The 25033-nt window shown below is 42.6% G+C and overlaps 1 protein-coding gene across 1 annotated transcript; it reads right to left on the bottom strand.

Moving 5' to 3' along the window:
• LOC139384748 (receptor for retinol uptake stra6-like) lies at nt 1-25033 on the bottom strand. Its single transcript, XM_071129616.1, has 18 exons — nt 24644-25033; nt 24104-24170; nt 16059-16144; nt 15409-15548; nt 12315-12481; nt 11983-12096; nt 10924-10991; nt 9556-9638; nt 9390-9451; nt 9038-9200; nt 4840-4915; nt 4307-4440; nt 3982-4099; nt 3333-3434; nt 2504-2667; nt 1733-1867; nt 1382-1518; nt 1-1178 (listed from the first exon to the last, which is right to left on the bottom strand). Exons 1-18 carry the CDS (start codon nt 24745-24747, stop codon nt 1023-1025), a joined length of 2076 nt encoding a protein of 691 aa, XP_070985717.1. The 5' UTR covers nt 24748-25033; the 3' UTR covers nt 1-1022.

The following is a 25033-nucleotide window of genomic DNA, read 5'->3' as shown; positions in this document are numbered from 1 at the left end:
ACAGTAACCTTTAACCCGGTAATGAGTCAATAACATACATGATCCACGTGTCTCTATCTCATATCCATTAAAACCCCCACTGTTGCTCAACTCTTACATTTTGACAGTAAGATAAGTGTTACATTTTGATAGCGTATGGTTAAATGTACGTGTTTCAGATGTGTACATTGCCTCAGTGTTCATCCTCTGCTATATGTGCCTGAAGTAATAAAGTATTGACAAGGAATGCTTGGTCGTTATTGATTTGCAGCTTCCGAACATGGCATGTTATTCGATCTATAGTGAGATGCCAAAAATAGGTGTTGTTGTACTACGAATGAACTGTCTGAATATTGGCTTCTGTAAAAATGGGTTTTCCGTACGCAGTCATCGTGGTTCTTGAAAACATGCTTACACGTTTGTTGTTCCCCTGTATTTACTTTAAAACTGTTTTATTCGTTTGAAAATAAGTCTCTCTTTCAAAATACGAGTCTTAATCACATTCTCCCACCTGGGAGAAAAACTGTTGATTTTTTTTCACTCTGGATTGTGATGTCAGTTACATGAATTTACACAAAAAATAAATGTATCATTGTTCTTAAATATATTTTGAAAGCAAATATCTCAACCTCTGAAAACTTACCGAAACAACTGATGAAGGGCAGCACATTAAAGGAAGGGGTGGATATTGGATGCTAAAACAGGATGTGTTCTGTGCATCATAATCAAACACATACAACCGTTAAGATGTTGTACTATTTCACCATAACGACCTTTACCAAAACTAAATAATAGACCAGCAAATTTTAAAATCGACATTGCAGACAACAATATGACACAGAAAGCAACACACATAGAGATTCACTTCATGTGGAGCTGAACAAGCCAAGGCACTTGACTGCAACCCACAGAAATTACAGGCCTCTTACAGTCAACTGCTACCCTGAAGACCAAGCAGTTGGAACATTGGGTTCTATAGAGAGCAGCAGGGTGTCCGTACCCCATAAACCACATGACATCAGTCATGACCGTGTGTCATGGTCTCAGTTAGCAGCGGCGTCGGTGGCAGCGCCTGAGGGTGTGGCAGCGCCTGAGGGTGTGGCAGCGCCTGCCTCAGCAGCGGTGGGTTTGCTGCTGGCGTCTTTCTTGCTTCCTGCCGCGGCGCTACGGTTCGTTCCGTTCACGAAGCTGTCAGAGGGCTGGAGAAGAAAAAATATGTTTGTCTTGTAGAGTACAGGAAGTTGTCACACACACACACACACACACACACACACACACACACACACACACACACACACACACACACACACACACAGACACACACACACAGACACACACACACACACACACACACAACACAGATTGCTGGCCTGCTTTTCTACTCTCTATTTTGGCGACCGACCTGCAGCTGGTAGTGTTTTCTGGACCCCAGTAGAGACGGGTTGTTGACCAGCGTGTAGAGTAACTGCCAGCGTGCCCGCACCCTCCTGCTGTTAACCACCTTGTCTGGTCTCTTCTCCTGATTCACCAGCTGGATCCCTGAAAGGAGAATGAGGAGGAGGAGCAGGCTGTCAGGGCAGAGCAAGAGACTGACACTGGATGGATGGAATTATTTGGTGATATAAATTCCACATTGTGTAGTAGTAGTAGTAGGTTCAGTCAATGTCATGTCTGGGAAGTGTCTGCGAGGGACCGAAAAGGCCACACCCCTTTTGTGCAAATCCGTGTATGAGTGTGTTATGTCTATAACAACCTTCCTCAGCATCTCGCATCTTCTGCCCAGCACCTCCAGCCGAGGCAGCCTGCAGCGCCAGCCCACAGAAGGCCTTCATCACAGGGTGGGATTGGCTGACCTCTACCTTCAGGTAGTGGGTGTAGTAACAATAAGCTGTATGAAGGTCAGAGGTCAGGGATTCAGACATATCGAGAGCCATATTCATAAACCAATGTGTTAGGTTTAACCTGTTCACCTGTGTGTTTCATAGCATCAGGGACATATTTCAGAAATGTTTTTCAATTACGTGGGTTATTGTTAGATGATTGCTAATGAACGGTCACCAATACATGAGAATACTTTAATTAGGGTGATGGTCAGTCAGCGTCCCGGCTGGCAAACCGTGAGGCTGCTGGTTTTGTTTTGGTGGGCCATGACACCTTTCGTTTGTTTTTTGAAGTCTTGAGTTTGGGCATGCCTTTGGTATTTTTACATTTTTTTAACATATTTATGTATCGCCACCATCTGAACAAAATAATCTGCTTGGACTGGCCAACCAAGAGGTCAAGAGAGACAGAGCTGGCTGGCACTGGACCAAAGTAAGGTTGCTGTCTCCCTTAGGCACATGTCCAGCCAACACGGTTCCTCAAACCCTTTATTTCTCACAGAAACGCACACATTCATTCAGGTTACAGACGATGTAACTAGGACCCCTAGACAATATCCGTTCTGTAACAAATGTACCAGTGGCAGGCCTTTCAACAACAAAAAAAGTTCCTATAGAATTCCCTGAACTGTATGTTGACGTACCCGGGTCGTAGGATTCAGCAGCGCGGTTGAGGAGGCTGATGTCCATGCGCCCCAGGTGGATGATGTTATAGAGGGCAGTGATGACCATCCTCCAGATGGCTGCTATCAACCCCACCACGATATTGATCAGGAAGAGCAGGTAGGTAAGCAGGAACAGACTGCCTCTGGAACAACACAGCCAATAAAACATCTAGTTAGTTCTACTTTGAATGGATCAATGGTGCTAAGAAAGTACAGGGGGTCCGGGGGCATGTCCCCCTTGAAAAAAAAAACTAATTTGAATGTGTCATTTTTCGTGTTAACATGAAATTTACCAAAAACAAAAGAAACCCCTCTTTCAACTCAAGAAGTGTGTAATCCAACATTTCCATAAAATCGGTCCGCGGGACCCCAAGGGGTGCACCTTTTGGTTTTTGCCCTAACACTACACAGCTGATTCAAATGATCAACGCTTGATTATTTGAATCAGCTGTGTTGTGCTGGGGCAAAAAAAACTTGTGGTCACGAGGACCGATTTTGGAAACCGTGGTGAAATCTATGATGTCACTAGTTCTGAGAAAAAAAGTTAGAAATAAACAAATAAATAAAGTAAATCATTTATAGAGTTCTAGAATCTTAGTACCAACTGCGACCTGGCCAAGATAAAGCATAGCAGTGTGAACAGATTTATAGAGTTCTAGAATCTTAGTACCAACTGCGACCTGGCCAAGATAAAGCATAGCAGTGTGAACAGATTTATAGAGTTCTAGAATCTTAGTACCAACTGCGACCTGGCCAAGATAAAGCATAACAGTGTGAACAGATTTATAGAGTTCTAGAATCTTAGTACCTGTTGTTCAAGTCTCTTGTCCCAGCATCCTTTTTGATAAAAGCAAACCTGGCTGTGACGTGTTGTAGAGTAATAGTCAGTATCAACGTCACCCACACAGGCCTGGTGAGATCAGATACCACAACGGGAAAATAATCCACACAATATGAAAATAATCCACACAATATGAAAATAATCCACACAATATGAAAATAATCCACACAATATGAAAATAATCCACACAATATGAAAGTAATAGGCTTTTATCAACTGATGAGTATCTCAATCAGTTCAAAGTGTATTGTGGTGATGAGCTAGCTGGTCAAAATTGTTTCTGTAAGATGGTGCTTGAAAATCAGATAAAGGCTTCGTGGCGAGAGTATGATTCCATATAAGAGTATGATTCCATATAAGAGTATGATTCCATATAAAAGTATGATTCCATATGAGAGTATGATTCCATATGAGAGTATTTCCATATGAGAGTATGATTCCATATGAGAGTATGATTCCATATGAGAGTATGATTCCATATGAGAGTATGATTCCATATGAGAGTATGATTCCATATGAGAGTATGATTCCATATAAGAGTATGATTCCATATAAGAGTATGATTCCATATAAGCACACAGGAACAAATTTAGTTCCAATTTAAAGATGCACTCACCAGGCCTTGGCAGCGACCTGGAAGAGTATAAGGTTCTGGCCATACAAGATGGGGATGATGATGAGGAACACCAACCACACAAAACAGATGAAGAAGACCAAAGTCTGGAGGACCATTCCTGACAAAATAATATTAAATAGTAAGAGAGGAATTTAGAATAAGAATATAAAATTCATAAAATTCATTTTTAAAAGTAAGTTTTAAAAGGCATTGAGGTTGGTGGCACACAGAAATGACCAAGTATTCACTGAAGAACTATATGATAAAATGGTAAATGGATAATCCTTTAATTAGGAATTAAAACCACCGTGTCAGGTCAGCCTACCTAAAGAGATGACAGCAGCCTGATAGCCAATGAAACCCATCCAACACACCAGGCCTGTCTGAGACGGACGGATGCTCTTCTGGCAATTATACACGTTGTAAATATCTCCTCTGTACAAGCCCTGGAGGTTCCATCTGATGGTAGAAACATGAAGACGTAGAATTACTGAAAGGATTATGAAAGGAACACACTTGAAAATATCAGTTATTTGGTATTTTCCAAATGTTTCTTGAACGTACAAAAGAACACAATGTTTGCTGCACTGATATAGTTACTGTGTTAGTGTGTTAGTGTGTTAGTGTGTTAGTGTGTTACTGTGTTAGTGTGATACTGTGTTAGTGTGATACTGTGTTACTGTGTTAGTGTGATACTGTGTTAGTGTGTTACTGTGTTAGTGTGTTAGTGTGTTACTGTGTTAGTGTGTTAGTGTGTTAGTGTGATACTGTGTTACTGTGTTAGTGTGATACTGTGTTAGTGTGATACTGTGTTAGTGTGTTACTGTGTTACTGTGTTGGCTGATCAAAGGTATTTACCTGTGAAGGATCATGGACCTCATGAGCATGATCAGGGTGAGCATACAGGCCAGGGTCAACCCACACAGGTAACACACTACAAAACATAACAAACAGGCCATGGTCAACCCACACAGGTAACACACTACACAACATAACGAACAGAACAGGATCAACCCACACAGGTAACACACTACACAACATAACGAACAGGCCAGGTTCAACCCACACAGGTAACACACTACACAACATAACGAACAGGCCAGGATCAACCCACACAGGTAACACACTACACAACATAACGTCAACCCACACAGGTAACACACTACACAACATAACGAACAGGCCAGGTTCAACCCACACAGGTAACACACTACACAACATAACGAACAGAACAGGATCAACCCACACAGGTAACACACTACACAACATAACGAACAGGCCAGGTTCAACCCACACAGGTAACACACTACACAACATAACGAACAGGCCAGGATCAACCCACACAGGTAACACACTACACAACATAACGTCAACCCACACAGGTAACACAATACACAACATAACGAACAGGCCAGGTTCAACCCACACAGGTAACACACTACACAACATAACAAACAGGCCAGGATCAACCCACACAGGTAACACACTACACAACATAACGAACAGGCCAGGTTCAACCCACACAGGTAACACACTACACAACATAACGTCAACACACACAGGTAACACACTACACAACATAACGTCAACACACACAGGTAACACACTACACAACATAACGTCAACACACACAGGTAACACACTACACAACATAACGTCAACCCACACAGGTAACACACTACACAACATAACGTCAACACACACAGGTAACACACTACACAACATAACGTCAACACACACAGGTAACACACTACACAACATAACGAACAGAACAGGATCAACCCACACAGGTAACACACTACACAACATAACGAACAGGCCAGGTTCAACCCACACAGGTAACACACTACACAACATAACGAACAGGCCAGGATCAACCCACACAGGTAACACACTACACAACATAACGTCAACCCACACAGGTAACACACTACACAACATAACGAACAGGCCAGGATCAACCCACACAGGTAACACACTACACAACATAACGAACAGGCCAGGATCAACACACACAGGTAACACACTACACAACATAACGAACAGGCCAGGATCAACACACACAGGTAACACACTACACAACATAACGTCAACACACACAGGTAACACACTACACAACATAACGTCAACACACACAGGTAACACACTACACAACATAACGTCAACACACACAGGTAACACACTACACAACATAACGTCAACCCACACAGGTAACACAATACACAACATAACGTCAACACACACAGGTAACACACTACACAACATAACGTCAACACACACAGGTAACACACTACACAACATAACGAACAGGCCAGGATCAACCCAAACAGGTAACACACTACACAACATAACGTCAACACACACAGGTAACACACTACACAACATAACGTCAACACACACAGGTAACACACTACACAACATAACGTCAACACACACAGGTAACACACTACACAACATAACGTCAACACACACAGGTAACACACTACACAACATAACGTCAACACACACAGGTAACACACTACACAACATAACGTCAACCCACACAGGTAACACAATACACAACATAACGTCAACACACACAGGTAACACACTACACAACATAACGTCAACACACACAGGTAACACACTACACAACATAACGTCAACACACACAGGTAACACACTACACAACATAACGTCAACACACACAGGTAACACACTACACAACATAACGTCAACACACACAGGTAACACACTACACAACATAACGTCAACCCACACAGGTAACACACTACACAACATAACGTCAACACACACAGGTAACACACTACACAACATAACGTCAACACACACAGGTAACACACTACACAACATAACGTCAACCCACACAGGTAACACACTACACAACATAACGTCAACCCACACAGGTAACACACTACACAACATAACGTCAACACACACAGGTAACACACTACACAACATAACGTCAACACACACAGGTAACACACTACACAACATAACGTCAACCCACACAGGTAACACACTACACAACATAACGTCAACCCACACAGGTAACACACTACACAACATAACGAACAGGCCAGGATCAACCCACACAGGTAACACACTACACAACATAACGTCAACCCACACAGGTAACACACTACACAACATAACGAACAGGCCAGGATCAACCCACACAGGTAACACACTACACAACATAACGTCAACCCACACAGGTAACACACTACACAACATAACGAACAGGCCAGGATCAACACACACAGGTAACACACTACACAACATAACGTCAACCCACACAGGTAACACACTACACAACATAACGTCAACCCACACAGGTAACACACTACACAACATAACGAACAGGCCAGGATCAACACACACAGGTAACACACTACACAACATAACGTCAACCCACACAGGTAACACACTACACAACATAACGTCAACACACACAGGTAACACACTACACAACATAACGTCAACCCACACAGGTAACACACTACACAACATAACGTCAACACACACAGGTAACACACTACACAACATAACGTCAACCCACACAGGTAACACACTACACAACATAACGTCAACACACACAGGTAACACACTACACAACATAACGTCAACCCACACAGGTAACACACTACACAACATAACGTCAACACACACAGGTAACACACTACACAACATAACGTCAACACACACAGGTAACACACTACACAACATAACGTCAACCCACACAGGTAACACACTACACAACATAACGTCAACACACACAGGTAACACACTACACAACATAACGTCAACACACACAGGTAACACACTACACAACATAACGTCAACACACACAGGTAACACACTACACAACATAACGTCAACACACACAGGTAACACACTACACAACATAACGTCAACACACACAGGTAACACACTACACAACATAACGTCAACCCACACAGGTAACACACTACACAACATAACGTCAACCCACACAGGTAACACACTACACAACATAACGTCAACACACACAGGTAACACACTACACAACATAACGTCAACACACACAGGTAACACACTACACAACATAACGTCAACACACACAGGTAACACACTACACAACATAACGTCAACACACACAGGTAACACACTACACAACATAACGTCAACACACACAGGTAACACACTACACAACATAACGTCAACACACACAGGTAACACACTACACAACATAACGTCAACCCACACAGGTAACACACTACACAACATAACGTCAACCCACACAGGTAACACACTACACAACATAACGTCAACACACACAGGTAACACACTACACAACATAACGTCAACCCACACAGGTAACACACTACACAACATCAACACACACAGGTAACACACTACACAACATAACGTCAACACACACAGGTAACACACTACACAACATAACGTCAACACACACAGGTAACACACTACACAACATAACGTCAACACACACAGGTAACACACTACACAACATAACGTCAACACACACAGGTAACACACTACACAACATAACGTCAACACACACAGGTAACACACTACACAACATAACGTCAACACACACAGGTAACACACTACACAACATAACGTCAACACACACAGGTAACACACTACACAACATAACGAACAGGCCAGGATCAACCCACACAGGTAACACACTACACAACATAACGTCAACACACACAGGTAACACACTACACAACATAACGTCAACCCACACAGGTAACACACTACACAACATAACGTCAACACACACAGGTAACACACTACACAACATAACAGGTCAACACACACAGGTAACACACTACACAACATAACGAACAGGCCAGGATCAACACACACAGGTAACACACTACACAACATAACGAACAGGCCAGGATCAACCCACACAGGTAACACACTACACAACATAACGTCAACACACACAGGTAACACACTACACAACATAACGAACAGGCCAGGGTCAACACACCCTTGTGCTGCAGCTCATGTCAGTAAATGCAGGACGGACACCCACCTTCCAGACACCAGGTATAGTGAATAACAATCTGGACCACCTCCATCCTGTCCTCTGATAGGACGATACCAACGCCCTCCAGAAGGAAGGGGAACTTGTCATCTATACCAGCACGGACTATATGGAGGGTGGGGATCACCAGTATTACCAGCAACAGCGCCACCTAGGGGATGGATGACCACGTGACTGTTAAGAGTTATTTCTATTAAAACAACAGGCATCTTGTCAAGTTATCTGTAAGCAGCCATGTTCACAACCAACCTTCGATGTGGATTGTTGTTATGTTCCTTTGTTTATTGTTACGTTTTGCTGAAACGTGACGGATTCCTAATTAACTGCAGGATTTATTCACCTGATAAACTGCTATGGACGACACAAATGCTGAGATCGCCAGCTTCAGTGGAAACCGGAATACTACCAACAAAAAAAAATAATGGTGAAACAATGGTGTCGTTAGAATATTATGTTTTAAAAGAAAAAGATTAGCGGACAAATTGTCAAAAGCCCTCCAGACTTACCTTTCTCTGGTGTGTAGATGTAGGACTTGACTGTGTCTTTTATTGTCTCCAACAGTTTGGGTTTATCTGATCTGATGGAGGTACTGAACAAGAACACAATGATGTCAATAACTGCAGTCATCATCACTTAGTTACTTTACTTAGTTTATGTCATAGAATAACACACAGTCTGGTCAGTCAGTTTTAGTATCTTGTTTCTCTCATCATAAAACACAGTCTGGTCATTCAGTTTAGTATCTTGTTTCTCTCATCATAAAACACAGTCTGGTAAGTCAGTTTAGTATCTTGTTTCTCTCATCATAAAACACAGTCTGGTCATTCAGTTTTAGTATCTTGTTTCTCTCATCATAAAACACAGTCTGGTCATTCAGTTTAGTATCTTGTTTCTCTCATAATAAAACACAGTCTGGTCATTCAGTTTTAGTATCTTGTTTCTCTCATCATAAAACACAGTCTGGTCATTCAGTTTTAGTATCTTGTTTCTCTCATCATAAAACACAGTCTGGTCATTCAGTTTTAGTATCTTGTTTCTCTCATCATAAAACACAGTCTGGTCATTCAGTTTAGTATCTTGTTTCTCTCATCATAAAACACAGTCTGGTCATTCAGTTTAGTATCTTGTTTCTCTCAGAATAAAACACAGTCTGGTCGGTCATCAGAATAACACACAGTCTGGTCATTCAGTTTAGTATCTTGTTTCTCTCAGAATAAAACACAGTCTGGTCATTCAGTTTAGTATCTTGTTTCTCTCAGAATAAAACACAGTCTGGTCATTCAGTTTAGTATCTTGTTTCTCTCATAATAAAACACAGTCTGGTCATTCAGTTTAGTATCTTGTTTCTCTCATCATAAAACACAGTCTGGTCATTCAGTTTAGTATCTTGTTTCTCTCATAATAAAACACAGTCTGGTCATTCAGTTTAGTATCTTGTTTCTCTCAGAATAAAACACAGTCTGGTCATTCAGTTTAGTATCTTGTTTCTCTCATAATAAAACACAGTCTGGTCATTCAGTTTAGTATCTTGTTTCTCTCAGAATAAAACACAGTCTGGTCATTCAGTTTAGTATCTTGTTTCTCTCATAATAAAACACAGTCTGGTCATTCAGTTTAGTATCTTGTTCCTCTCATAATAAAACACAGTCTGGTCATTCAGTTTAGTATCTTGTTTCTCTCAGAATAAAACACAGTCTGGTCATTCAGTTTAGTATCTTGTTTCTCTCATAATAAAACAGTCTGGTCATTCAGTTTAGTATCTTGTTTCTCTCATAATAAAACAGTCTGGTCATTCAGTTTAGTATCTTGTTTCTCTCATAATAAAACAGTCTGGTCATTCAGTTTTAATATCCTGTTTTTCTCATAAACCCCACCTGATGTTTGACTTTTTCTTCTTTAGAATTAATTTCACGTAGTCTGTGTAGTAGCTGCTCTCCAGGTCCTGAAGCCAAAGAGTATCAGAATCAAACTGTTTAATTAATACATAAACATTATGGGATGTATGATCTGACAACACTGACCACCTGCAACACTGTATAGAATCAATCATGTGGATGCAGAAAATTCACATTAAAATAATGTGTGAGGTCGCTAGAACTGTAGCTGTGATCACAACACAGACGGATTAACGACCTCACATGATCTCACTGTCACCGACAGTTTACAGCGAGACAATCCACGGATTACAGTGAAATAAACACTGCATTGTGTAAACCTTGAGAGAAATAACATTCCTGGGTCATAATCTGTGCAGGGGATATTTTACACTAAATCAATCCCATCCAAGCTGTTTACGTAATCACACCTTTGGTTACAAGTTACGTGGTTAATGTAGTTTCATAACTTTAAAAGTCTCTTGAGGAGCTATGTTTAGTTTTTACATACTGTAGATATTCCATAAGCATCACGAGCAGGACAATAACGTTTTGACAACCTAAATACAGGCAGTTCTCATCCAGATATTAGACTAGCAGTTCAATAACCCCAGCGTTTTGACAACCTAATCACAGACAGGACAATAACCCCAGCGTTTTGACAACCTAATCACAGACAGGACAATAACCCCAGCGTTTTGACAACCTAATCACAGACAGTTCAATAACCCCAGCGTTTTGACAACCTAATCACAGACAGGACAATAACCCCAGCGTTTTGACAACCTAAATACAGGCAGTTCAATAACCCCAGCGTTTTGACAACCTAAATACAGGCAGTTCACTAACCCCAGCGTTTTGACAACCTAAACACAGACAGGACAATAACCCCAGCGTTTTGACAACCTAAACACAGACAGGACAATAACCCCAGCGTTTTGACAACCTAAAGGATCATGACACGTTGACATCGTTCTCATCAAAACCTTAAAGAGAGACTACAGCGGCTGGCAGGTTCATGACTATACACTCCTTGGTCAAAGAGCAGGCTTCCCTCACCTCAGAACCATTAGCCTTAGCACCTTTGAGAAACAGTAGTGGGTACTTGATACAGAGGAATCCCAGACAGCCGATCTGTGGGAGACTGGCCAGCAGGGAATAGTACTTATACAGCTGTGGAGACAAGAGAAACATATTGATACAAAACATACTGATTTATTTTTTACCAGTTTGTTATGGTTTTAAGATACTGTATTATAGAATACGTTTCAGCTGGAGATATGAACTCTGTTAAATATGACACAACAACAACAACAACAATAACAACAACAACAACAAAAAAGATGTGCCCCCCTTTTTTTTCTCCCACTTTATATATCAGATGATTTTACCTCTGGTGTTTTGGGACAGTCAATCTTCTGCCAGACGAGGACAGCAAAGTGGGTCCAGGAGAATAGACTCCCCTGCACATAGCCCAGTTTACTGTGGAGCGTACCACAGGCCAGGAGTGGGTAGTACAGGGCAGGCCAGTAGAATATGGCGATGATCTTCATGTACTCTGGAAGGAGTAGGAACACACACAGTATGTATTTAGTATCACACCAGTTCATCCTTCAATGTGTTTACACTGTTCCACAGTTGGATCGCAGAGTGAAGGAAAAGCAGCCAACAAGTGCTCAGCATATGTGGGAACTCCTTCAAGACTGTTGGGAAAAGTATTCCTCATCAAGCTGGTTGAGAGAATGACAAGAGTGTGCAAAGCTGTCATCAAGGTAGAGGGTGGCTACTTTGAAGAATCAATATAAAATATATTTTGATTCAACACTTTTTGTTGGTTACTACATGATTCCATATGTGTTATTTCATAGTTGTCATGTCTTCACTATTATTCTACAATGTAGAAAATAGTAAACATAAAGAAAAACCTTGAATGAGAAGGTGTGTCCAAACTTATGACTGGTACAGGAGTAAGCTAACTAGGCAACAGGATAAGATTATTATTTTTTAAGTATCAGCAGCTTGTATGTGAGTGGGTGTGTACGTGTGTAGAGTCAGTATCAATGTATGTGCATGTTATGTGTGAGTGAGCAGATGATGGAGTGAGTGTTTGTGAGTGTGTTGGAGTGACAGTGTGTGTGTGTGTGTGTGTGTGTGTGTGTGTGTGTGTGTGTGTGTGTGTGTGTGTGTGTGTGTGTGTGTGTGTGTGTGTGTGTGTGTGTGTGTGTGTTGGAGTGACGGTGTGTGTGTGTGTGTGTGTGTGTGTGTGTGTGTGTGTGTGTGTGTGTGTGTGTGTGTGTGTGTGTGTGTGTGTGTGTGTGTGTGTGTGTGTGTGTTGGAGTGACGGTGTGTGTGAGTGTGTGTGTGTGTGTGTGTGTGTGTTGGAGTGACGGTGTGTGTGAGTGTGTGTGTGTGTGTGTGTGTGTGTGTGTGTGTGTGTGTGTGTGTGTGTGTTGGAGTGACGGTGTGTGTGAGTGTGAGTGTGTGTGTGTGTGTGTGTGTGTGTGTGTGTTGGAGTGACGGTGTGTGTGAGTGAGTGTGTGTGTGTGTGTGTGTGTGTGTGTGTGTGTGTGTGTGTGTGTGTGTGTGTGTGTGTGTGTGTGTGTGTGTGTGTGTGTGTGTGTGTGTTGGAGTGACGGTGTGTGTGAGTGTGTGTGTGTGTAGGGCAACAGTGTACATAGAGAAATGAAAGGCCTATAAAGACAGTCTGTTTAAAACCTGTAGAGTTCCTCCAAAATAGACCCAAAAGTAACTGCTATTCATCTGTAATTACATGATTCTGACATGCTAGAACGTGGTATCTTTGGAAAGAAGACATCTGGGTGATTATGAGGAAAATATCAGAAGATATATAGGAGTTACATAGTTCAGAATACACATGATCGAGAACACACAAAACCCGTTTTTTTGTGGGGTTTTTGAAAGTCATCGTTCATTGACAAGCTAGAAGTGAATTATTGATGACCAGAGCTGGAAACACATCAGACGGCTTCCACAACATGTGAACAACATCAGGGGGGGGGGGGGGGATGGAATTGATAGATCTAACAACTAGAAATGGGTAGGTGTTTTTAGTAAGTGGTGTCAGGTGTGGTCACGGGACGTTTCCAAGTGTCCCTAAACCTCTCCAAAGTGACATATGTCTGTAAATTAGATCATTCCGGTGCTATTACATATTTGCAATCCTTAAATGATATTTGTTTAGTATAAAAACACAGTTTCTTCCATATCAACCTCACTCCAGCATTGTGGTGGTGTTATGGGGTATCCAGGGTACATTTAAGTGTCCTTTCAACCTCACTCTAACATTGTGGTGGTGTTATGGGGTATCCAGGGTACATTTAATTGTCCTTTCAACCTCACTCCAACATTGTGGTGGTGTTATTGTCACACCCTGACCATAGTTTACTTTGTATATTTCTATGTTTTGGTTGGTCAGGGTGTGAGCTGAGTGGGCATTCTATGTTTCATTGTCTAGTTTGTCTATTTCTATGTCTGGCCTGATATGGTTCTCAATCAGAGGCAGGTGTTAGTCATTGTCTCTGATTGGGAACCATATTTAGGTAGCCTGGGTTTCACTGTGTGTTGGTGGGTGATTGTTCCTGTCTCTGTGTTTTCACCAGATAGGGCTGTTTCGGTTTTCGTTACGTTCTTGGTTTTGTAGTGTTTGTATCGATTCGTGTTTTACGTTTGTTTATTAAACATGGATCGCAATCTACACGCTGCATTTTGGTCCGACTCTCCTTCTCACACAGAAAACCGTGACAGTTATGGGGTATCCAGGGTACACTTAAGTGTCCTTTCAACCTCTCCAAAGTGTCAGAATGTTTTAATTACACTGTTTTTGCACGTTGGATCTTAAAAGGTTCTAGGCAATGCTTTGTCCCAGTCAGGTAAACTGCATATCTCTGGAAAGCTTATCTCATTGGCTACGATACTGTCAAGGTGCCATAGTAGCCAATCCCCTGTGTAACGGATGCCTACAGCGCGTAACCAGGCAACATCATATTTTTGATGTGCAAAGATATAGTCCCTCGGTGGACATTGGATGTTGCCATTAAGTCATACATCATCAGATAACATGGCAGTAGGCTGGTGATCGATAACGGTAGGTCACGGGCAGACAAATAAGACCTCATGATCTGTGGAGTCCCGGCTTTCGGTGTCTATCGACGTATTCCCTGATTATTGTGTTTATGCTTCACAACGCTAACCGAAATGTAGGTGGCAGCCATCTTGAAAATGAGGTCATCGGCTCTGCCTGCGCTTTTAAATTCGTATGCCCATATATGGTAGTAAGTCACACCAAAGATTTGAAGGCACCGATCAATAGCCAAAGATACTCAGCTGACGGCAGACTTTGCAGATAGGGGCTACCGTTTTCATACCAGACTGAATTTAATAAAAAATAATTTTAAAAATAGGGTCACCAAATATGAGAACTTTAAATTCAAGAGGTTTTAATGGGACAGGGACACAGCTGCTCACCTTTGATTTCCTGAGGGGTGTCTTTGGAGAAGGGCAGGGGATCTGGAGCCAGGACCAATACAGACAGCTTGCTGAAGACCAGCCCAAACACAGCTACTGCTAGGGCTTTGTGCTGCGTCTGGTCCAGGAAGTTCACTGGACTGGTGGGGGGCACACAGCGGGAAGAGACCAGAGATAAGACCAAGCAAACACCCGCAAATGAATGGTAACTTATTTCATTGTTATAAATTGTCTCATAGTGTGTTATGGCGATGAGGCAGCCTGAGTTGTTCTTGTAATAGTGGTGTTTTGTGTGGTTTCCCGCTGGGCACAGACGTCAGTTCAACGTCTAGTTTTGATTTACATTTGGTTGAGTTGTCAACTAACATGAATTCAACATGAAATCAACAACAAATGTCACCATGTCATTGGATTTTAGGATTCAATTTTGGGTGAAAAAAATAGGAAATTCCCTCAGGTTTCCTTTCTCTTTTCAGATCCAATCAGTTTTCCACATTGATTCAATGTCATCACATTTAATTTTGGTGTTGAAATTACATGGAAACAAACGCTGATTTTTAACCAGTATTTGCCCAGTGGGTTGTCACATATTGACAAGAGTTCCTGGTTGCTTCATGTTGATGTGTCTGGTAAATGAACCTGCACTTTACCTTGAGTTACCAGTTGATCCACTGGCAAAACCCTCACATAGACTCTTTCTCCTCTTCAGGACTGCTAGAATCAGCATCACAACGAGCTAGGAGACAAGATATTCCATAGAGTGATACAATAGGAACTCTAATTCCTCTCCTAAACTACAGTACAACTAAAATAATCATCTAATGTACCTTGTTGTAAAGCCAGAGGGCCTGAAGTAATATGGGGGGGGGGGGATACTCCTAGGAAAGGACCTTCTGAATGCTCCCTCCCCATTGTCTCATTATTTTTGATGAGCCCCTGGTAAGTGGAGACGCTGACCCACCCTTCCAGCCTGGTCTCATAGACTAGACGTAACATAGGAAACCTTTAAATAACCTGGGACACTCAAATGAGTATGATACGTTAGGTTTGGTACGGTTACGTAGGACAGAAGGTTGCTTGCAGCAAGAAGAAAAGAAGGGTGGTTGGTTCGGGTGTTTGGGTGTATAACATGGGGGTGTATAACATGGGGGTGTATAACATGGGGGTGTATAACATGGGGTGAACAACAGTGGGGTGTATAACATGGGGGTGTATAACATGGGGGTGTATAACATGGGGTGTATAACATGGGGGTGTATAACATGGGGTGTATAACATGGGGTGTATAACATGGGGGTGTATAACATGGGGGTGTATAACATGGGGGTGTATAACATGGGGGTGTATAACATGGGGGTGTATAACATGGGGTGTATAACATGGGGGTGTATAACATGGGGGTGTATAACATGGGGTGTATAACATGGGGTGTATAACATGGGGGTGTATAACATGGGGTGTATAACATGGGGGTGTATAACATGGGGTGTATAACATGGGGTGTATAACATGGGGTGTATAACATGGGGGTGTATAACATGGGGTGTATAACATGGGGGTGTATAACATGGGGTGTATAACATGGGGGTGTATAACATGGGGGTGTATAACATGGGGTGTATAACATGGGGTGTATAACATGGGGGTGTATAACATGGGGTGTATAACATGGGGTGTATAACATGGGGTGTATAACATGGGGTGTATAACATGGGGGTGTATAACATGGGGGTGTATAACATGGGGGTGTATAACATGGGGGTGTATAACATGGGGTGTATAACATGGGGGTGTATAACATGGGGTGTATAACATGGGGGTGTATAACATGGGGGTGTATAACATGGGGGTGTATAACATGGGGTGTATAACATGGGGGTGTATAACATGGGGGTGTATAACATGGGGGTGTATAACATGGGGGTGTATAACATGGGGGTGTATAACATGGGGGTGTATAACATGGGGGTGGGGGTGTATAACATGGGGGTGTATAACATGGGGGTGTATAACATGGGGTGGGGGTGTATAACATGGGGGTGTATAACATGGGGGTGTATAACATGGGGGTGTATAACATGGGGGTGTATAACATGGGGGTGTATAACATGGGGTGTATAACATGGGGTGTATAACATGGGGGTGTATAACATGGGGGTGTATAACATGGGGTGTATAACATGGGGTGTATAACATGGGGGTGTATAACATGGGGGTGTATAACATGGGGGTGTATAACATGGGGTGTATAACATGGGGTGTATAACATGGGGGTGTATAACATGGGGGTGTATAACATGGGGTGTATAACATGGGGGTGTATAACATGGGGGTGTATAACATGGGGGTGTATAACATGGGGGTGTATAACATGGGGGTGTATAACATGGGGTGTATAACATGGGGGTGTATAACATGGGGGTGTATAACATGGGGTGTATAACATGGGGGTGTATAACATGGGGGTGTATAACATGGGGGTGTATAACATGGGGGTGTATAACATGGGGGTGTATAACATGGGGTGTATAACATGGGGGTGTATAACATGGGGTGTATAACATGGGGTGTATAACATGGGGTGTATAACATGGGGGTGTATAACATGGGGGTGTATAACATGGGGGTGTATAACATGGGGGTGTATAACATGGGGTGTATAAAATGGGGGTGTATAACATGGGGGTGTATAACATGGGGGTGTATAACATGGGGGTGTATAACATGGGGGTGTATAACATGGGGGTGTATAACATGGGGGTGTATAACATGGGGGTGTATAACATGGGGGTGTATAACATGGGGGTGTATAACATGGGGGTGTATAACATGGGGGTGTATAACATGGGGGTGTATAACATGGGGGTGTATAACATGGGGGTGTATAACATGGGGGTGTATAACATGGGGTGTATAACATGGGGTGGGGTGTATAACATGGGGGTGTATAACATGGGGGTGTATAACATGGGGGTGTATAACATGGGGGTGTATAACATGGGGTGTATAACATGGGGGTGTATAACATGGGGGTGTATAACATGGGGGTGTATAACATGGGGGTGTATAACATGGGGTGTATAACATGGGGGTGGGGGTGTATAACATGGGGTGTATAACATGGGGTGTATAACATGGGGGTGTATAACATGGGGTGTATAACATGGGGTGTATAACATGGGGGTGTATAACATGGGGTGTATAACATGGGGTGTATAACATGGGGGTGTATAACATGGGGGTGTATAACATGGGGTGTATAACATGGGGTGTATAACATGGGGGTGTATAACATGGGGGTGTATAACATGGGGGTGTATAACATGGGGGTGTATAACATGGGGTGTATAACATGGGGTGTATAACATGGGGTGTATAACATGGGGGTGTATAACATGGGGTGTATAACATGGGGTGTATAACATGGGGTGTATAACATGGGGTATATAACAAGGGGGTGTATAACATGGGGGTGTATAACATGTATAACATGGGGGTGTATAACATGGGGTGTATAACATGGGGGTGTATAACATGGGGGTGTATAACATGGGGTGTATAACATGGGGGTGTATAACATGGGGTGTATAACATGGGGTGTATAACATGGGGTGTATAACATGGGGGTGTATAACATGGGGTGTATAACATGGGGGTGTATAACATGGGGTGTATAACATGGGGTGTATAACATGGGGTGTATAACATGGGGGTGTATAACATGGGGTGTATAACATGGGGGTGTATAACATGGGGTGTATAACATGGGGGTGTATAACATGGGGGTGTATAACATGGGGTGTATAACATGGGGGTGTATAACATGGGGGTGTATAACATGGGGGTGTATAACATGGGGGTGTATAACATGGGGTGTATAACATGGGGGTGTATAACATGGGGTGTATAACATGGGGGTGTATAACATGGGGTGTATAACATGGGGTGTATAACATGGGGTGTATAACATGGGGGTGTATAACATGGGGTGTATAACATGGGGGTGTATAACATGGGGTGTATAACATGGGGTGTATAACATGGGGGTGTATAACATGGGGTGTATAACATGGGGGTGTATAACATGGGGTGTATAACATGGGGGTGTATAACATGGGGGTGTATAACATGGGGTGTATAACATGGGGGTGTATAACATGGGGTGTAACATGGGGGTGTATAACATGGGGTGTATAACATGGGGTGTATAACATGGGGTGTATAACATGGGGTGTATAACATGGGGGTGTATAACATGGGGTGTATAACATGGGGGTGTATAACATGGGGTGTATAACATGGGGGTGTATAACATGGGGTGTATAACATGGGGGTGTATAACATGGGGTGTATAACATGGGGTGTATAACATGGGGTGTATAACATGGGGGTGTATAACATGGGGGTGTATAACATGGGGTGTATAACATGGGGGTGTATAACATGGGGGTGGGGGTGTATAACATGGGGGTGTATAACATGTATAACATGGGGTGTATAACATGGGGGTGTATAACATGGGGTGTATAACATGGGGGTGTATAACATGGGGTGTATAACATGGGGTGTATAACATGGGGTGTATAACATGGGGTGTATAACATGGGGGTGTATAACATGGGGTGTATACCATGGGGTGTATAACATGGGGTGTATAACATGGGGTGTATAACATGGGGGTGTATAACATGGGGGTGTATAACATGGGGGTGTATAACATGGGGTGTATAACATGGGGTGTATAACATGGGGTGTATAACATGGGGTGTATAACATGGGGGTGTATAACATGGGGGTGTATAACATGGGGGTGTATAACATGGGGTGTATAACATGGGGGTGTATAACATGGGGGTGTATAACATGGGGTGTATAACATGGGGGTGTATAATGGGGTGTATAACATGGGGGTGTATAACATGGGGGTGTATAACATGGGGTGTATAACATGGGGTGTATAACATGGGGGTGTATAACATGGGGGTGTATAACATGGGGTGTATAACATGGGGTGTATAACATGGGGGTGTATAACATGGGGGTGTATAACATGGGGGTGTATAACATGGGGGTGTATAACATGGGGTGTATAACATGGGGTGTATAACATGGGGTGTATAACATGGGGTGTATAACATGGGGGTGTATAACATGGGGGTGTATAACATGGGCGTGTATAACATGGGGGTGTATAACATGGGGGTGTATAACATGGGGGTGTATAACATGGGCGTGTATAACATGTGGGTGTATAACATGGGCGTACACATCACAGACAAACTGAAATGGTCCACCCACACAGACAGTGTAGTGAAGAAGGCGCAACAGCGCCTCTTCAACCTCAGGAGGCTGAAGAAATTTGGCCTGTCACCCAAAACCCTGACAAACCTTTACAGACGCACAATCGAGAGCATCCTGTCAGGCTGTATCACAGCCTGTTACGGCAACTGCACCGCCCTCAACCACAAGGCTCTCCAGAGGGTGGTGCGGTCTGCACAACGCATCACCGGGGGCAAACTACCTGCCCTCCAGGACACCTACACCACCCGATGTCACAGGAAGGCCATAAAGATCATCAAGGACCATAACCCCCCGAGCCACTGCCTGTTCACCCCGCTATCATCCAGAAGGCGAGGTCAGTACAGATGCATCAAAGCTGGGACCGAGAGACTGAAAAACAGCTTCTATCTCAAGGCCATCAGACTGTGAAATAGCCATCAGTAACTCAGAGAGGCTGCTGCCTACACTGAGACCCAATCACTGGCCACCTTAATAAATGGATCACTAGTCACTTTAAACAATGCCACTTTAAATAATGTTTACATATCTTACATTACTCACATCACCTGTACAGTATATACTGTATTTTATACCATCTACTGCACCTTGCCTATGCCACTCGGCCATCACTCATCCATATACTGATATGTACTTATTCTCATTCACCCCTTTAGATTTGTGTGTATTAGGTAGTTTCGCTACACTCACATTAACATCTGCTAACCATGTGTATGTGACCAATAACATCTGCTAACCATGTGTATGGACCAATAACATCTGATAACCATTAACATCTGCTAACCATGTGTATGTGACCAATAACATCTACTAACCATGTGTATGTGACCAATAACATCTGCTAACCATGTGTATGTGACCAATAACATCTGCTAACCATGTGTATGTGACCAATAACATCTGATAACCATTAACATCTGCTAACCATGTGAATGGACCAATAACATCTGATAACCATTAACATCTGCTAACCATGTGTATGTGACCAATAACATCTGCTAACCATGTGTATGTGACCAATAACATCTACTAACCATGTGTATGTGACCAATAACATCTACTAACCATGCGTATGTGACCAATAACATCTACTAACCATGTGTATGTGACCAATAACATCTGATAACCATGTGCATGTGACCAATAACATCTGCTAACCATGTGTATGTGACCAATAACATCTGATAACCAATAACATCTACTAACCATGTGTATGTGACCAATAACATCTGATAACCAATAACATCTGCTAACCATGTGTATGTGACCAATAACATCTGCTAACCATGTGTATGTGACCAATAACATCTGATAACCAATAACATCTGCTAACCATGTGTATGTGACCAATAACATCTGATAACCAATAACATCTACTAACCATGTGTATGTGACCAATAACATCTGATAACCAATAACATCTGCTAACCATGTGTATGTGACCAATAACATCTGCTAACCATGTGTATGTGACCAATAACATCTGATAACCAATAATATCTACTAACCATGTGTATGTGACCAATAACATTTGATGTGATTTTAATTTGATTTGATTTGAACACGGATATCTAGCAACCAAAATATTGCGTGTTTGAATTTCCTCACAGACAACTTTAGCATTTTTATCTAATTAACAACATTGGAACTACTAACTACTTTTTAGCTACTTTGCGACTATATAGCATGTTAGCTAACCCTTCCCTTCCCCCAATTATCCACCTAGCTAGCGTTAGCCAAAACAAATTGGAATTTGTAACATATCATATGAATTGTAATTCAGGAACATATCATACAAAATGGATGATGGACAGCCACACATGAATACATACCATACCAAACTTAACATATCACACTCATTAGAGTGTCACGGGTTTACATTTACTATGTTACGTGTACCCCTGAGTCCAGGTTGTCCCTACATAGTGCTCTGAGTGTGCTCTATTTGGCAGAATCCCAAAGTCCTACGGTGTGTCAGTTCAATTATAATTCATGCCATTGTTCTCCTCAGAAAAGTCGAGCGAGCCCTCTACCGACAAATTGGACAAGGCCTAACGATGACATATATCACTGATGATGTTGAGGGAGATGGCTTTCTGAGGTCATAGAGAGTAGCACCAATGTACTGACTGAACATCCCCTTTAGAACATGGCCTACAGTCATCTGTACTGACTGAACATCCCCTTTAGGGCATGGTCGACAGTCATCTGTACTGACTGAACATCCCCTTTAGAACATGGCCTACAGTCATCTGTACTGACTGAACATCCCCTTTAGGGCATGGCCTATAGTCATCTGTACTGACTGAACATCCCCTTTAGAACATGGTCTACAGTCATCTGTACTGACTGAACATCCCCTTTAGAACATGGTCTATAGTCATCTGTACTGACTGAACATCCCCTTTAGAACATGGCCTACAGTCATCTGTACTGACTGAACATCCCCTTTAGAACATGGTCTACAGTCATCTGTACTGACTGAACATCCCCTTTAGAACATGGCCTATAGTCATCTGTACTGACTGAACATCCCCTTTAGGGCATGGTCTATAGTCATCTGTACTGACTGAACATCCCCTTTAGGGCATGGTCTACAGTCATCTGTACTGACTGAACATCCCCTTTAGGGCATGGTCTATAGTCATCTGTACTGACTGAACATCCCCTTTAGGGCATGGTCTATAGTCATCTGTACTGACTGAACATCTCCTTTAGGGCATGGCCTACAGTCATCTGTACTGACTGAACATCCCATTTAGGGCATGGCCTACAGTCATCTGTACTGACTGAACATCCCCTTTAGGGCATGGTCTATAGTCATCTGTACTGACTGAACATCTCCTTTAGGGCATGGTCTACAGTCATCTGTACTGACTGAACATCCCCTTTAGGGCATGGCCTACAGTCATCTGTACTGACTGAACATCCCATTTAGGACATGGCCTACAGTCATCTGTACTGACTGAACATCCCCTTTAGAACATGGCCTACAGTCATCTGTACTGACTGAACATCTCCTTTAGGACATGGCCTACAGTCATCTGTACTGACTGAACATCCCCTTTAGAACATGGCCTACAGTCATCTGTACTGACTGAACATCCCCTTTAGGGCATGGCCTACAGTCATCTGTACTGACTGAACATCTCCTTTAGGACATGGCCTATATAAACATTCACTGTTTCCATTTATTCCAAACATTCATATTTGATATTCATTTGACCTGTGACCCCTACTGTTGTTGGTAAGTGTGTACTGGATGTGTTGTCTCTGTAATTACATGGCTCATTAGTAAAAGAGACCTTGGTCTCAACATGACTTCCTGTTCGAGGTTCAAGTAAAATGTTTTCACCCGATGTAAATATTGAAAATAGACAGAAGGTCCGATACTTACAGATACTGAAGCGATGCCTATGTGGAAAAGCTGGTCATCCACTGTGGGGTCACACGGGAGAATAACTCTGAAACAGTCATGTAACACAAGCTGAGCAATGACCGTCAGAAACCATTTAGACAGAGCAAAAACAAACTCCCTAGACTTCCTGTTCAGCCTGACTGTGCTCTCGGTAGCAAATCTGACAAGAGTTTCACCTAACAACTGAAAATATGCCATTTGTAATAGATCATTTAATCACGGATGGAAAAACTGGAATGATTGAAAACCAGCTATACTTTGGCCCATGCAGGTCAGTGATTGAGAAACCCTTGATCTTAGATTAAATAAAATCATCATAACATTATGACACAGTGCCCCCCATAATTCATTGCACTGATCCTGTGTGGCTCAGTTGGTAGAGCATGATGCTTGCAACATCAGGGTTGAAAAAAATGTGATTCCCGCTGTGCTGTGGCCACCTATACGAAAATATATGTCGTTTTGGATAAACAAAAGTGTTGGCTAAATAGTATGCTATTTACTGACCCCCGTACTTACTCTTTTGGAGGTCTGGTGGGTTCCATATTGTTGGAGTACCAGTCTGAGTAGTCATAGTAGTTATAGGGGTCCTCTTCTACCACCTTGGTCTGGTTCATCATCATCTTGTCTCTGTTGCTATAGTCCACGTTGACGGGTGAAAACCAGAGGAAATCCACCTAGCCAACCTTCGATCATCAACCGTCTCTCCAGCTATGTCCCAACGCAGCGCAGCACTTCCCGATCAATAAATATTGATAATTTGTAATTGTATTGAGAGTTGTAGCTTACTCCACTGTGTGTTGGTGGGTAGCTTGGAGTTCAGGTTGTGCAGCGTCTGAGGTACAGAGAGAGAGACCTCTGGTCAGGTGTCCAGTTGTGTTGTCCCTGCTGTAGGAGTTTAGTACACAC

Source organism: Oncorhynchus clarkii, chromosome 26, assembly GCF_045791955.1.
Source record: "Oncorhynchus clarkii lewisi isolate Uvic-CL-2024 chromosome 26, UVic_Ocla_1.0, whole genome shotgun sequence".
NCBI classification, from domain to species: Eukaryota; Metazoa; Chordata; class Actinopteri; order Salmoniformes; family Salmonidae; genus Oncorhynchus; species Oncorhynchus clarkii.
This window is presented reverse-complemented; position numbering and strand designations above follow the sequence as displayed.